Source organism: Zonotrichia albicollis, chromosome 12 (genome assembly GCF_047830755.1).
Source record: "Zonotrichia albicollis isolate bZonAlb1 chromosome 12, bZonAlb1.hap1, whole genome shotgun sequence".
In the NCBI taxonomy this organism is placed as follows: Eukaryota; Metazoa; Chordata; class Aves; order Passeriformes; family Passerellidae; genus Zonotrichia; species Zonotrichia albicollis.
This window is the reverse complement of record NC_133830.1, coordinates 17698412-17715830: the sequence shown is the minus strand read 5'-3', so window position 1 is coordinate 17715830 and position 17419 is coordinate 17698412. Positions and strand designations below refer to the sequence as shown.

At 40.3% G+C, this 17419-nt stretch overlaps 1 protein-coding gene across 15 annotated transcripts in view; it reads right to left on the bottom strand.

Annotated features, from left to right (window-relative positions):
- Window positions 1-17419, bottom strand: part of ATP2B2 (ATPase plasma membrane Ca2+ transporting 2) — a 404406-nt gene that overhangs the window by 80326 nt on the left and 306661 nt on the right. For 11 of the 15 annotated variants that reach the window (XM_074550120.1, XM_074550115.1, XM_074550116.1 and 8 more), the window contains 6 exons: window positions 16629-16754; window positions 15237-15362; window positions 11858-11950; window positions 5847-5888; window positions 4091-4255; window positions 1799-2013 (listed from right to left, as the gene is read on the bottom strand). In XM_074550120.1, coding sequence (XP_074406221.1) covers window positions 1799-2013; window positions 4091-4255; window positions 5847-5888; window positions 11858-11950; window positions 15237-15362; window positions 16629-16754 — 767 coding nt within the window. The remainder of the gene's footprint in view (window positions 1-1798; window positions 2014-4090; window positions 4256-5846; window positions 5889-11857; window positions 11951-15236; window positions 15363-16628; window positions 16755-17419) is intronic. The other 4 variants (XM_074550118.1, XM_074550114.1, XM_074550119.1 and 1 more) reach the window with 2 other exon arrangements.

The following is a 17419-nucleotide window of genomic DNA, read 5'->3' as shown; positions in this document are numbered from 1 at the left end:
GGAAAACCCACCAAAAGCCAAGTAAGGAACCCTTCAATGTCAGCTTTGACAGGATTTTAGTAATAAAAAGCAACGCAGCCCACATGAGAACGTTCCCTAAAGCAGAGCTTTGGTGAGGGCCAATAACCTCAAATCCAGCTTACAGACAGCAAAGATGTGCCTATCCCTGAGGTAACTTTGCCTTTCCCTGAGGTAATTTTGCCTTTCCCTGAGGTAATTTGCCTTTGATAGCCTAAAAGAATTGCATCGTTTTCCTGCAGAAGGTTTGCACCCACCAAAACCCAAGCAAGAAACCCTTTAATGTCGACTTTGATAGGATTTTAGTCATAAAAAGGAAAGCAGCCCACAGTTTGTCTTGCTGGGGAGAACGACCCTTAAAGCAGAGCTTTGGTGAGGGCCAATAACCCCAAATCCCAGTTATAGACAGCAAAGCTGTGCCTATCCCTGAGGTAACTTTGCCTTTCCTTGAGGTAATTTGCCATTGATAACCTAAAAGAAATGCATCATTTTCCTGTAGTAGGTTTGAATTTTAAGGAATAGCTGAAACAGGTTGTTATCCCTCATCATTTTCTGAGGGGAAAACCCACCAAAAGCCAAGTAAGAAACCCTTCAATGCCAGTTTTGAGGTTTTTAGCCATTAAAAGGAAATCAGCCCATGGTTAGTCCTGCCGGTGAGAACATGACGTCCCCTAAATCAGAGCTTTGGTGAGGGCCAATAACCTCAAATCCCAGTTACAGACAGCAAAGCTGTGCCTATCCCTGAGGTAACTTTGCCTTTGATAAACTTTTAAAAAGAGTTGCATAATTTTCTTGCAGTAGGTTTGCATTTTAAGGAATAGCTGGAACAGCAAAGATGAGCCAAAGAAGCCAGAGATTTTAAACATTATTGTTATAGCAAATATTTTGGATTTTTTTCTTTACACTGCTTGGAATGCCAGGATATTATCTGGCAGCACACAGAAGCACCACACGTTTTGGGAGAAAAGCACAAGAGAAAGGAAGAGAAAAAGGATGGCAGAGGAAGGACATCAGGAAAATGAGAAAACATTTTCAAAGCAGCTGCATTCTTCATTAGCAAAACCCCATCTTTGAGACTTCCTCCTTTTTTAAATATTTGTGATATTTGGCTGCACAGATGCCAAGAGATTCCTTCCTAAACTTCCTAAGTTAATTTGTTTACATGCTAAATGGAAATCAACTTTACACCATCTTCATCTAAGATTCCCAGAATGTTTAAATCATCTAATTAAATTGCTCAAGTAATCCTGAAGTCCAGAATGTTAATCCTCTTTAATTTCCTAATAGAACCATTTACATTGACTTCAAAGAACTGCAACTGCATTTAAGAAAAGTACATGAAAGCTTCAGTGAAACTCTTAATTTCTTTGAGAAGCTCCAATTTCTCTGAGAAGTGCTCCTGAAGACTTCAAATCCTTGTCAAAACTTTGTATAGTTGCACAAGAAAATTTGAATACAAAATTATTCTATATCAAAAGACTGGACTATTTTCAGAGTACATTCTGCTCAATAAATTTCTGGTTCCTTGCAAATTAAGTAGGTATTTCTACTGCTTGATATTCCTGCACTGTGCAGTTTTAAGGAGATGTGCTGAAAGATGTATTGGCATTTTTATTAGAAATACTTTCAATACAAGTTCTTTAAAGCAATTTCATGAACATTTTGAGCACATAATTTTCAGACCATTTTTCATCCCATCTGATAAAACCTGGGGACCAACTCAGTGGTGAGCTCAAGCAAACAGCACATTTCTCCCTGGATTATTTTGAATGTCTCTTACCTTTACAGAATAAGCCAGAGAAATAGTGACAGCAAGTGGGAGTCCCTCAGGAACAGCAACCACGAGCACAGTAACACCAATAATGAAGAATTTAACAAAATACTGAACGTAGACAGGAGTGCACTCAGGCAACCACTGCTTCTTGTTGACCACAAAGGTGTCAATGGCAAAATACAGTACCAAGATGATGACAGTGATGGCAGACATCACCAGACCTGCGAGGAGAAATCACCAGTTACCATAAACCCAAACAGCACTGAGAACATGAGCCATTAGAAACTGGGATTTGATAGGAAATTATTTTTTTCTTTCTTTGTGACATGTTTCACCAGTACCAATAACAATAAACCATACAATGAAGAAAAAAACATTGCCATAATATATTTACAGTGCACAAGGAATTCTAAGAATTCATTTTCAAGCACTTACTGCTGCCTTTACAACTTCCCAGGCAGTGCAGGAGTTCTGCTGTCACTTAAGCTTATTCAATTTAGCACATTACTTTGCCTGGTACAACATTTATCTGTCCTTTTAACCCCCACCTTTTACAAATTACTTGTCTATCCATATTTAAACACCTTTCTTCTAAGTAAGTATATCTTTAGAGGCTTGAGCAAAGGAGCCTCCCATGTTGCTGTATAAAATACTGTAGAAAAGCCCTACAGATGAGGCTGGGTGAATATGAAGATGCAATAATGCAGAATTATCCACAGGACAGTTTTTCACTGGGTTTCTTTAAAATGTGACTAATGTACTGGTGTTTCCAAGGTGTCCCTTTTCAAGGGAACATCTGCAGAGTGTGTATTTTCATGAGAAGAGGTTCCAAAGAGACAGAGCCACCAACAAATATTTCACAGAATTGACAAAATGTTCCAAGCATTCCATCCACTCTCCCAAGTACTGGGATAGCACTCCTGCTCCACAGTTTTGTCCCTGGGTTTGAGTACACAAATAAAATTTCCACTATAGCCTCAGCTTTGCCTTGCTCTGACAGCCCTGTTTGGCAGGTTTGTGTGAAGGAATTAAGCCTGCTTTTTGGAATAAATTAATTTCTCCCTAATGAGATCACAGAGTAGAAGGAGAATGCTGTGAACTTCATGTCTTAACTGCAGTTTTTGAAAAATTGGTAAAGCTGAAGGATGCTAAGGTTGACAGGAAACAGATGAGTCAGGAAGATCACTCTGTGCCAGAGGATAAAGGAAAATATATTAAAATATTGCACAGGAAATACTCCTGACAACACAAGACATCCCCATAGGCTGCTCAACACCAAAGAAAAACCAAATGAGGCAAGGATAATTAATTTAATTCCTGTTCCTTGCCACATTCTGGTCAGAAATCCCTACACAATTACGTCAAGAGGGATGTTCACGTGCCAGAGCAGGAGTCAAGGCAGTGCAGAAAGGCATTTAATCCAAGGAATTATCATCAGGGGAAACAAAGGAGAGGAGCTGGAGGAATATGAACTGGGGCAAGGCATGAAATTGGATACCAGGGATGATAATCCTGGATTTGGTCACACTCTGCTCAGGCAAAGGGAATTGGCATCGAGGGGTTATGTGATCAACTCCTGTGATGAACTCACAGGGGGATGGGAAGGGGAAAATCCAAACTGGGGGAGAAGGCTGAGGGAGATGGAGCAGGAGTAAAGGGATCTGGGAGGGCCTCCACCAAGGAGCTGAGATCAAAATCCCTTTTAGAAGATCAAAATCTCTTTATTACCACGAGAAAAGCAAATTTAAGGAACTTTAGGCCCTTATGGAAGGTTTCCACTCTCTGCCCACATGTTGGAGAAGTGCTGCTTCCAACCCCAGGGGCCAGATGGTTCTGGATACAGGAGTCCAGAGATGTGTCATGCTTGGGGAGAAGGCAGGAATGTGGGTATTTGGGGAGAACAGAATGATTTCAGAATCCATGAGAGGGAAATACTGTGTGAGGGATATTTTGAGATGGTATTAGAGATTCTGAAACTGTGCACTCCCAAGTTCTGAGGGGAGAGGAAATTAAATACGTAATTACTGCACTTGGGAATATTAACTCTGAGAAAAGCTGCATTTCATTTTGATTCAAATATTCATTACAATCCAAGTTGCCCAAAGCTCCTTGACAGTCAAAGCTGATTTTTAGGAGAATAAAAGATCTCCAGCACCACATATTCTCATTGGAACAGCTTTGTGATGACCCATTTCCAAATCTTGCAGTAAAAACAGGGCCTGTCCCTTTTCAGAACCATTTGCTCTGCAGCTCTGTGCCTCCTGTGCCCCAGAGGGGTTTGGTGTCACTCAGCCATACCTGCTTTGCCAATCTGCACTGCCAGCTTGGTCAGCTTTCCCTGCAGGACGGATTTTTCTTTCTTGTGCATGTTGGATTTCTTCTTGTCCTTGTCGTCTCCCTCTCCCCCTTCCGCGCTCTTCAGCGGCTGCATCTCCATGGCAGCAGCCCCGTCCTGCTGCTTGGCTGATAATGCAGAACAAAACTGTTACTCCAGAGCTTTATCCCTTCCTTTCCTCTGTGTTCATCCTCTCTGACCCAGCCAGCACCACAGGGGCTGCCTGGGACAGTCTGTGCCAGGGACACCCTCGGCTCCCTGGAGAGCCAGCGGGGCTCTGCAGGACACAGCTGTGCCAGCACATCCCTCAGGACATGTGGAGATTTGGGCTGGAAAGCACTGATGGGGTTTATCCCTCATTTGGACCCCCACCCATGATGCTCTGGGCCATACACATATATGCCACTGAATGTCTTGCAGGTGACAGCACCAGCACTGCAGCATTCCCTGCAACAGCCGAGCTCCACATTCCTCTGGATTTTTGGGTGCCTCTTAGAATGTAATGCACATTTCCAATGCAAATATTTTGAGGGCAATGTGGCTGCACAAGTAGCCCATGTGTCACCTTTCTGGGTTGCAGTGGCACCTCAGTGACCAGGGGGCCACCCTCTGCCATCCACCCTTCCAGAAAATCCCTCAGTTATAAAGTTTCCTCAGCATTCCATGGTCAAGGTGCTCAGCCCTCGGGTCTGGTGGTGGTGGCATCACCATTCCCCCACAAAACCCACACACAGGGTTGATCAGGGTTGATTCAGGGCTGATCTCTCCTTTCCTGACAGAATGCCAGCAGAAGGAAACTTTATTTTTACCTGTTTCTGAAAAGCAATGACATTGCAGTGGATATATGTGCATGTGTCTGGTTTGTACTGAGCACAATAAATAAAATAGGATGAGATGAAACAGCTTTGCTTTCATGAAGAGATTGTACAAGACCGTGCTTGTTTGACCTGGAAATCTAATTTATCTACCTAGCCTGAATGCTTATTATTTAATAGCGTTTTATTTGGTACCTTTGTACCATGAACCACTGAGTTTCTCTATCCAGTTTCTGAGCCATCACCTTTACAATGTTCAATATTATCTGAGAAGAGAAAATTGTCGTTTAATTTGGTATAACCCAAAGAGCTCTTGATAGCTGTGTCTTATAATAAAAAGGGAACCATAACTTTGCTTCAGAGAAAGCAAAATATTGATTCCAATTTCTTCCTGACATTGTATATTAAATAAGAAACACCTAGGACTCTCAATCTTCCTGTTGTTTGCCCTTATAAAAGGCTTTTACACTGCTAGATAACACCTTGGCTTTAAGGTTTCCTTTCTTTATTGCTTTGCCTTTCCCCTGCAAATGAAGAGATGTCCAGACAATGCCATCAGACACCAGAGATGATGAGACATAAAAAAACTGGGCTGGAAAATCACTAACAACACATAGGATACACAACTTGCACAGGAACAATTAATCCAAATGAGCTTTGTGAGATGAAAGCAACATCCATAAATGGTCCCTTTAAAACGCTCCTCTCCTAAACCTCTCAGCTTGTGGGAGTTACAATCTCTCGGGCTGGGGTTGGCTGTTTGGGGTTTTTTTGGACATTCTGAACAATTAGGGCCGGTTTCACACACAGGCACAGACCACAGGTTCTCACTGTACTTTGGGACAGGGTTGAACTACATGCTAACAATACAATCCACAACCTCCTGAAGAGCAAAGAAGATTACCTTTGTTCTGGTTGTTCTCCATATTCCCATCCTGCATCTTGCCTAAATGATGAAAAATTCCAACAGACAACAGACAGTAAACAACCTTCAGCCGAGACAGAACACGAAAATGGGGATTTATAAAAATGGGAGACAAAAAACCATGAGCACACCACGGGCACCATCCCCTGCCCTCACACCTGCACTCACAGAGGGGCCAAGCAACTCCAGCCAAGCTCAGGGCTGGAACACCTTAAATGCTGAATATCACCATGAATTTTTGAGGACTCTGCATCAATTCAGAGGGGGAAACTAATAAAGTGGATCTGGTGGGAAAAAGAATTGGAATAATATTCCTGAGCTGATGTTTCAGAGGGCTGGGACTTAAAAATTCTGGCACACACCAGTATAGAGTTTGGCTTTCCTAATATATTCCAGAATTAAATTAATCATGTTACTAAATTGAAAAAAATAGAAACAATGGTGTTAATAATTCTAAATTAATAAATAAAAAATGTAAATCAGATAGGATTTTAAAATTATGTCTTCCTCACTTGGTTGTACTAATTAGCAAATTTTGTCGGGAAATACAAGTGCCAGGTGACCTAAATTCAGATTTATCCTGAACATAGATTTACCATGTGCCTCTTTAATTTCCAGCTTGACATTTTATCCACCAACAGTTTTACCACAGCAAAGTCCTTATTCCTTTGTGCCTTTTTCAAGTGGAAATGTCATTTGAAAGTGCGCATGAGATAAAAATGGCAAAAATGTACAAATCAGATACAAAACTTTGGTATTCAGAATTACAGCTAAATATTTTCAAATGAATTAAAAATTTCTTGGTGGGATTTCTTGCAAAACTCGCACAGTAATTATATAAATTTATGGAAAAGGTTACAACAAACATTATCTCAGAATGGATGACAATGTCTTTTGGTAGTTATGTAAAATGCACAATAAAAAATGATGCTAAGGAAAATTCAGTTAAAATACCATTACAGGATTGTTGACACATTCTAATAAGAAATGTACCATCAGGATTCATTAAAAAATGTGCCAGCAGGTACATCTTGTTCTTCTGACTGCTATGTGGATTAATTTTCTCACTCTGCTGTGAATAAATCATAACAGAATGGAAAAGCTACGATGCATCTCTTGCACGTTTCCTTTGCATTAAGTGGGAGAGCAAAAGTGACCAAATTAGTGTTATATTTGTCAAAGATAGGCCCCAGTGCCACACTGGGAAATTCCAAAGCCCAGAAGCAGAGCCAGGGAAAGGCTTTCATGTCCTAAAATCATCTCGGAGCTCAGGTGAATTACTGCAATGAACCACTGGCCATGTCTGCATTTCTAATTCTATTCCTACCCTGGCAATAACAGGACTTTTAAAAATTCAGAATCCGCCTTCCAGAGCTTTACACTTTGCACAAGAGAGGAATCCATGAACCTGAGCAAACCAAGCTCCTTTCCACAGTGAAATTCCCTATAAACCTTGGCCTGGGGGCACAGTTGGACTCAGTACCTGCCTGGTGGCTGTTTTTCTTAGAAGGGCTTTTAATAAAGTTACTGGAAGACACAAAATATCTCTGGAGATTTGGATTTCTGGCTGGAGCATAAAGCCATCCCTAAGAACTGGAAGGCATTAATTTAGAGCAGGCAGTCTGCTCCATTTCCTGCTCTGGAGATCCTTTTTGCAGAGTGCAATTCCAAACCTCCGAGTGGCAAAAAAATGGAACAATATTCAACTTTCAACATGAAAAAAATCACCAACAAAACCCAAATATGACTGTCCCAACTGGCAGGCACATCACAGATATTTTTTTTCTTAATTAAAATATTTACTTTTAGGACATATTTGCTATTTGATAGCATAATTATCATCATAAATTACACCAACAATTGGCTGGCTACCTGAAAATAGCAGTACACAAAATAAACAATCATTAACAACATTTTAAACTCAGGTATTTTAAAAATACATTCTTAATATTCTTAATATGCTGCATTCAGGTTATTGAGTGGGGGAAGCCATCAGAGGTAGTTACAGTTCAGTTATTTAGACAGAACAACAAAGAGAAGTTAATTTGGGTAATCAAGATAAAGAAAAGGAAGCTGTAAACTATTTATATCCTCCTGTGCCAAATAATTTTAAGGCTGAACTTTGGTATAAAATATGAACAAGGAAATGAAGGCAGAAAGAAAGGTGATAGAATCACCACTGCTGAGAGATCCTTCCTCCTTCCAGGTACAAACACTCCCCCATCCTTCTCTCCTTGCTGCATCATTTAGAATTTTCAAAAGATGGAGTATTTATTAATATCTTGATAGCATCATGTGAAATAATTCTTTAAAAATACAATATTTTTACATAATTCTGAAAATATTTTCTCCTTTTCTGTTTGGAATGATAAGTAAAATAAATGTTGTTTGGGCTGGAGAAATCCATCTGAGTTTTTTATCATTTTCCTAAGCAGGGATGAAAAATCAGAAAGTTTAGAATAGCATTTCTAACATCTGCATTCTGAAGCTGATTTGAAAGTTCTGAATTTAAATATAAATATTTTTTCACATGCTTTTGCCTCACTACAATTCTTGTATTTTGTAAAGGACTTGTGGCACCTTTACTGACTAAATTCTTATTATAAAAGTCATGGAATTCACCAAACAAAATTCCCAAGAAAAGCCTCCCCTTTATCTGCTGCAGCCCTTGAGGAAGAGCCAATGACACAGAATAACAAAGTCCTATCACTATTTTGGAAATTATTTCCCTCATTTGGAAATTATTTCTAAATTGGAAGAAGTGCTTGGAATCAACCAAAAAAAATAATGGAATTATGTTCCAAGTGCTGAGAGGGAATCACTGTGTTAAACAGAAAGTTTTAGATAATCCTTCTATGCATTCAATAAATATCCTCACTCGCAATTCAAAAAAATTATTAAAATATAAACAAAAATGTATTTAAAATAGAGAAATAATATTTTAAAAAGAGCTCAGACTGCAAATTGCTTTGCAAGAGCAGAAGTAGCTCAGTACCTGCACTGCGATTGGCTGTAGATGTGAAATATTCCAGCAGAGATTGCTCTGAGTCTGGTCAGTTATTTCTATACCTTTTCTATATTTTCTGAACACACATTTAAGTAGAAAATTCTCTAGCTCACAAATGCCAAAAAACCCCAACAACCCACCCTGGAAATCCTGATTTAGGAAGGTGGCAGTGCTCTACTGGAAGGAAATCAAATTTGGGGTAATTGGAGCTACTAGAAGGAAATCAAATTTGGGGTAAACAAGCTGTAAACAGTGATTGCTGCTTCCCTGATTTTCATTTTTCCAAGTTACCTTTACTAAATATAATACTTTGGAATGAGATTATTTTTCCTGAATTACTACATTTCTGCAAAATTTTCTGTTCTGTTTATGGCCTTAACTTGCAACCTTTCAAAAACTTAATGTATTGTCTATAGTTCTGATAATGAGATCAGCAACAATTCTCTATTTTGATCTCAACTACTAAAACTCAACATTTATAAAAATTTATAGGAGTTCCTTTAGTACAGCACATAATACACAGGCTGGATCACAAAGTGAATTTTTTTTAAAGTAAAGTAAAGTAAAGATTAAAGTAAAGTAAAGTAAAATCTTTAAAGTAAAGATTTTATCACTACAGGGTCATAGGCTGACAATAAACTCCTTTGTGTCAATTGTTTATTGATAATTAAGAATGAAAATATTTTATCTGAAATGTAATTGGTTAATTTTTCAAGCAACAGCATTTCCTGAGCTTGCTACTTATTCAAGTATATAATTATTAATTCTTATTTTAAGCTACTTTCTACACAAAGACTGTAGGTAAAATTCTCGTTTCCAGTCACACCTCAGGAATAATTTTCACATTTTAAAAAAATATTTATTTAAATATTTTTATTTTTTAATTTATCTTTAAATGAATATAAAAATATTCATTTTAAAATGCAGCAATTGTGCATTTCATCCAGACCAAAGGAATATGCAGATGAATTTGGGGTCCTTGCTTTGTAACTTATCCTCTCTCCTTTCTCCCTTCCAAACCATGTCTACATTTTCACAATTTCACTTCAGGACAGCAGTATTTCATATATATGCAGTATTTAATTTCAGTATTGCATTCATCAGCAGTGCTAAAATTGTGAAACTACTGAGAAATTACCAGAAATCTGGCATTGCCCATTTCCCAGATAATTCCAAAGCACTCAGACCTATGTTTGCCTGTGCTCTCTGAGCAGTTGAACTGAGGAAAGCTTCTCCTGCCCTTGTTGATCAAAGACCAGCAGAATTATTGACCTGCCCCATCTCAGAGGAACTAAAATCCAAAACATCCTTGACTGCACAAAAAAATTCACTCCACACTGCAAAGCCCTGAGCTTGTATCCTTCAGCTCCAGGATAAACACGGGCAGTAACTGCTGTTCCTGACTGGAGAGAGGATGATGGAAAATCACATCCCTAATTCCGACACTGATCTAATATCCCCTGGAACTCAATTTCCTCATTAAGCTCAGCATTAAGCCCAAACACAACAGGGATTGACCAGGCAGCCCCAGCTCTGAGCAGAGCCCAGGGCTCGTTCTGCACCTGCAGGGCACCAGCAAAGAGGGGCTGAACTCTGCTCCCACCCCTCCTGTGCAGCTGGCAGGGATTTTACACTCACCAAAGTGGAATTATCACAGAACCATCACAGGATGGTTTGGGTTGGAACCTTAAAGCCCATCCATCATGTCCCAAGCCACGGCAGGGACACCTCCCACTGTCCCAGGGTGCTCCAAGCCCCAGTGTCCAACCTGGCCTTGGGCATTCCAGGGATGCAGGGGCAGCCACAGCTGCTCTGTGTCAGGACCTCAGCACCCTCACAGCAATGGAGAATAAAACACAACTCATTCTCTGGTTCTTGCCCTCTAGGGAATCTGGAACCAGGGTGATGGAGGTCCCTGGCATGCAAGGAGATGTAGGGATTGTAAATCCTAGTTTTCCAGAATGGGTTTTAAATCTGGTTATATGTTTCTTTTCAATTATTTGAAAATAGGCTTAAAGATTTCCTGTGTCACTGTTTTAAATAAGATCCTACAGCAGTAAATCCTGTTCCTTGTTTAGCACTTGATATTGCTGTCAGGAACTCTCATTCCACACGTGAAATGCAACCTGCATGGAAAAAAACTTTTCACCAATGTGATGAAAAGTAGAATGACTTTACTCAGTATTTTTGGCTCTGCACAAGAAGGAAAGGTTGCTTGGCAAATAAAGGCTCATGCATCTGATTAGCAGCAAAATACAGCTGATGCCTACACTAATATTGACCCATTCAATCCAATTTAACGCTGGAATTTCACTGTTAGGAGAGCCACTGAAATATCTGCGTGCTAACAAGCAGGGTCAGGAATCTGTCCTGGGACACAGTCAAAACTGGCTGCAGGAATGGTTTGCTTTGGGTTTAGTTTGCACAGGCAGGCTCAGGAGAAAGTCACTGAGGGCTCACACAAATATCACAAAACTTTTGGTTCCTTCTGATACAGATGCTGAAAACAGTAAAAGTTGTTCCTAACACGGTGTTGGATGAAATGGAGGCAGATCCCTGATCCCAGCCCTCTCTCAGAACTGTGTGAGGAATTAGGAGTGAAAAGGAGAAGCAGAGAGAATCCCTTTCTCATGGTGCTCTTCTCCAGACCTATGCTGAATAATGAAACTTCATAATAAAACATCAGGTCAATCTGCCTGAAAGTTTTGAAACTGGCCTGACATAACTGCTTCTTTTAATTGCAAATAAATGGCAAATAAATCACGATTCCAAACTCTGCTTCTGCCAGGCTGAATTCTGGAGGGATGAAGCTGCAGCACCCCTGTGGCCCCTGTGCCAGGCTCCTGCAGAGCGTGTGGAGCAGGATCTCTCAGAGTGCAGTCACACAAACACAACATCTGTGCAGGTCAGCGAGGGGAGAGGGAATTTGACACAGTCAGGAGAGAAATCCATCAAATCAGACAAGCCGGGGGTTGTGACGTACCATTGACTAAGCTGGCATTTGCATTATCAGTGGCATTTGCACCTGCTGCACCATCTGTGGCTGGAGGAGGGTGGGAGGAGGGATGGGAAGAATCTACTGAGCAATAATGGATAAAAAAAAATAATAAATAAACAAAAAAGCACAACAACAAAACAGCAAATAATAAATAAATAATAACAGCAACGCAAACGAAAGCACGTGACAGAGAGAAAAGCCTTCGTGGCTTTGTTTGCTCCCAAAATCAGAGAGTTTGAAATTAATTAACACAAATTTCCAAAGCAATGTGGCATTGGGAAGGTGTCACAAAGTAAGCTGAAAACTCAAATAATAATAACAACAATAAGAAGAATAACAATAATAATAACAAAAGATAAATATGAAACACATTTAGCAAAGTTAGAGGAGCTGGTGAGAACTGGCTGTACATAGTCCTGTGTACATTGCTTTAGTCCTTTTATGTGTTATTTTTTTGTACTTTAATGTAATTTATGCATTTTTAAAGTGGTTGAAATGTTTCCTTTGGAGTTAATTTACACAGTGTTTGTGTGGCTTTAAAATTTGCATTTAAAAATTTATTGTATCTACATCTGTACATACTTCTACATAGAAGAGTGGTATATATTTTATGTTTTAAATAATTTTGCCCATTATGATTTATTATCACTGATGCACCCCCGTCCAACAGGGCTCAAACCATGTCCTGCCATCACCCAGGTAAAATGCACATTGATCTGAGCAGAAACATGGAATTTACTTATATTTTATGTGGGAAAGGCAAATATAGTCTTGAGGAGAATAAGGAGTTATTTTAAATCCAGATAACGGACATGAGATATTTCCTGGTTTATGGTGACATGAAAGAAGAATCAGAAAAGAAAACCTCTTCTTCTTTTCAGTCATTATCCACATATTAGAAAAAACTGGACAAGAAATCTTTCCTAACAGGAAACTGAAAAGCTTGAAGAAGGTTTTATCATTTTACTATGTTTTTATCATGAAGTTCAATAAAATTAGTCTCTGCAAATAATAGCTAAAATTTATTTTGTTTTGTTTCTGGTGGTTAATTGCTCACAACAGAACCAAGTCCTCCCATGGATCCTGAGACTTCAAACTGCTCCAGTCCTTGCCCCACAGGGATTATTTCATGCTGTACTGGGCTGGTACTGCAGAAGAATGGGCTGATTTTATTTACAAATGGCAAATTGGGAGAAGAAAATAAACAGCTCCCAGGATTTAAAAACACACCCTGTGCTACTGCATGGAGGAAAATTTCAATTGCAAATTTGATTACTGTGGTGGCAACGACTTAAACTGTTTTGGTGACTCGTGCTCGCTCTTTATTCCGTTTGGATCCCCACCCCAACCAGCACAGCGTGAGCTGCTAACAGCAAATCAAGTATTCCACATGAAATACTTTGCAATTTACTTCTGGAGAACAGCTGATTATTCCAGCTGAACGGGAGGATTTGCAACGCCAACAATGCCTGCTCACCAAAAGATTTGGCACCAGCAATCTTGTTGATTTGAAATCAATTTTTTTTAATTTCAACTTGACTGATTCGAAGATGATTATTTCAATCAGCAGTTCCCCCCTGATTCGCATCATTGGATGGGGTAAATTCTTACTCTACCTGGAAGCTGCTGTTCCTCCTCCTGTTTCACACCTGCATGATGATTTTTAAAGTGTTAATGAACAATAAAAGCACACACCCACACAGACTGAACGGGGCAGGGTTTCTGAGAACTGCAGGTTTATGTTCCAGAGGTTTTCATTTGAGCTGGTGCCTCCATCTGCCACCAGCTCTGCCCAGGCACGAGCACAAAGCTGCATCAGAAAATGTGAAGGAATTCTCTATATTATGGATTATTTCTATTTTAGGTGTTTATACAGAGCCATGTTCAATTAAATTCTGTGTATGCATCCAAATTCTAACACACCTCTGTAAGAATCTTGGGGTAAATCACAGCCACAATGTGGGGGAACCTCCCTGATTTCTCTTTTCCTGCCTTTCCAGGCTCTTCCCTGTGAAACCTGAAATAACCAGCAGTGTCCTGAGCAGAGCCTAAGGAGCCCAACCCAGTTAAACCCAGCCCAGGGAGCTCTCAATCCCACAGGGGTGAAGCTGCTCCTCCTCTCCCCCAGATCTGAACAACAGCAAGAGCAAACTCCAAGGTGCTGCTCCAAACTGGTCTGGCATAAGAATTTTGCTTTGGGAAGATTCAGTCTTTTCTCCTCTTAATCCTCCTGGAGCCCCCCATGCCTGGCAGCTATTGTGCTTTTCTGTGCAGAAATGAAATGGTAAACATTTCATTTAGGAAAAAAGGGATTTCCTCTGAGCAGCAAAGAGTCAAAGGCAGGCACTTGTTGAACGTACTCAGAAATGGAAATTGTAGGTCCTGAAAACCATTTGAATTTGGCATTCCTATCTGCAGCTTCATATAAAATGATGGAAACAAAAAAAAAGTGGAATCATATTGCCTGAGAGATAGCAAATAACATGTTCAGTAAAGATTTAACTGCTTTTTTCAATTAATAGTGAACACCACTAGAAAGAACAGAAATGTCTGAAAAACCTGTATTAATTGGCCCTTAATCATGTCTGAAAGACAACTATTCTTAGGACAGACTTGGAATGAAATTGTGGAAGCAGAACAATTTACAAGACTGTACGAAGAAAAACTGGCAAGGACAGACATTAAATCACGTTTCTGCTTAGTGTGCAGCCCATAAATTAGCAAATGCTTATGACATCACACTGTAATAAGGTGAAAAGCCCAAAGAGGCTTCTTGATTTCATTAACTGATGCAGGACATGAAAGTAAAACTGTCTGCTAACATTTACTGCTACATTCTTGGCTTTTACTATTCTTAGCTCGACCTTTACACCTGAAGAAATTAAAATGCCTCTCAAGTCAGCCACTGACATTAAACAACCAGGCTAGCAAAGAGCCACAGCTTATCTTTATTTTAATCCTGAAGCTCCAAGACAGATGCTATTTCCATGGCCAAAGGGTTTTTTTTTCCTGGGGAAAAAATATTGAATTGATAGAAAAGCACAAAATCTTAGCACGCTGTAGGTGAGCATGGATTCATGTAGAGAAGCCACAGCAACTGGAGCATGCCCAGGTATCCCCTTGCAATTCAGTATGGACTGGGAGCCTGCACTTGCACACTGGAAAAACATCTTGTTATCCAATGGATTTATTGGTTAACAGCTTCTGCTGTTTTTCTGTGTGACATGTGATGATAAAAATGTGTCATAAAAAACAAAAAAAGGCAGTTTGAAAAATCCCATGTATTTGTCAAGAGTGGAGGAGAGATCAGGCTGCACAAAGCCCAGGAGCTTTCTCTGGAGCCTCCTGGTGATGGGAAATTTACCTTTCTTGTCTTTCTTCTCCTCCTCTTCTCCCCCAGCTCCCAGCAGAGTGAAGATGATGCCAGTCTGAGAATTCACCCCCACAGCAGTCACCAGCATCCGCCCAGAGCCTTCCATGACATGGGTGCCTGAAAAGAGGCAAGACAGGTTACAGAGAGCTAAAAATAAATGTAAAAAATTATGCAAGGCCTTTCTGAAAGCATTGAGAGAGATTTGCTACACTTTATGAACCTATATTGAGGGGGATATTACCACATAACCAAAATAAACGCTGCTGTGCATTATTCTCAACCAAGAATTAATGCTTAAGCACAAACCTCAGGCTGCACATCCATCACCATCAGACTCTTTTTTTAAAAGAAAAATTGTCACCAACCAAGTTTATCTTCTGCAAGAAAACAGTTTCAGCAAAGCATCACAAATACACAAATTAGGTTAAGAAAACTACCCCAAAATAAATTCCATTCAAACCTAAAATCAGAAAATATCTTTAAAAGCTAGCAGAGACTTGGTTGGTTCAGCTGGAAAGGAAATGCGCTGCAACCTCCCTCAGAAATTTATCAGAGCCTCCTTTAAGATGTGTCACTGTTTCCAAATACCTTTTAATTAAGAACTTGCTATTTGTATCCCTGTGTTTTGTTCTGAGGGAATCTTCTCCTGAACTGGATGACAAAGGTGGATAAAAATATCCTCCAAAAAGTGCCCTGGGCTGCCAGAGCAGCTTTGGCAGGCAAAGAGGCTGAGCTCTGCACACCTGGAGAGGGCAGAGCAGGCAGAGGGGATGGGATGAGGTGTGGGAGTCCCAGTTCTTGATTTTTCTGGGTCTGGGTTGAAGTACTTGAATGGTAGTTCCTGTTCAGACTCAGGTGTTTATTATTTCTTATCAGTAAAGCAGTTTCACTGCTGTGAGTTCTGCACCTTTTCATTAGAAGGCACAAAATGGCCAACAAGCTCTTGTTCCAAGGTCTTTTAAGACTAAACTATCCTATTAAGAACTGACACCTGGATTATTTCCCCTTTTAACCCAATAACTGATCCCACAGAGCTGTAATGCAGAATTTTCTGCCCAATTGCAAAATGCCACCCAAACCCATGAAGAAGGAGGAAGAAGAAACATGAAGAAGAAACCCAGGATGACACCCTGTGCCCTCCATCTTGCTTCCATCCGCAGCATACTAAAAATCCCAAAACTAAATTTCTCACCAAGTGATATAACTACACTACTCTCTATAATCTGTTTCACACTTTTGTGGATTCTGGTTTATCTTGAAGTCTAAGAAACTTTCTCCATGAATGAGGTTCAAAGTCAGAGCTTCCCTGGGGGTCAGGGCACCCCAGAGCAGACAGAGAAATATTCCTGGTGCTCTGGGATTCCACAGTGGGGCAGATCTTACCTGACAGCAGCATTGGATCTTTGTCCACGGATTTGCGGACCTGGTCGGACTCTCCAGTCAAGGAGCTCTCATCGATTTTCAGGTCATTGCCTTGAATAAATATCCCATCAGCAGGTAGAAGGTCACCTGTGGTCAGAACAGGGCAATGGAAAACCTCCATGAGATTGTTTTTATCATTACACTATGGGTTTTGCTATAAAATCACAAATTAATTGCATGAAAAGGTGAAATGAAAGGAGAAGGGACGGAATTGCTCCTGATGGTGTCCACATGAGCCACAGTAATGCAGTCCAGCCAGGAAAGGCCTTTATTGCAAACATGTTCTGCTTCATGCTTTCCCAAAATCCAAATTTATCACATTTACCTCACAATGGATATCTCCATCATAGGAGTTTGCCAGGGAAGTGCTCCTCACATCACCTGAAGGTTTCTCCATCAGACTTCATTAAGAGCAGCTAATTAATAGCAGAGCTGCCCTTTCCCCTTCCCCCTCAGGGAGCCTTTAGGTAAGCCCAGGAGAAACGGAGAGCTGATGGAAGGGGGATATTGCTGGAATTAACAGCTCCCTCCAGAGCACACAGAGCTCCTGCAGGAACCTCTCACTCCACTGGAGCACAGGGCTTTCCCTATGGCATGGAATTATCAGGCACCTCATTTGGGCGGTCAATATGGATCTGAAGCAACACATGAGGTGATCACAGAGGCCCAATTCCCTTCTACACCACATTTAAAAACACCTCCTCTTGCTCCTAACTGGACAGAAATAAAAATAAATTAACCTGAATAACGTA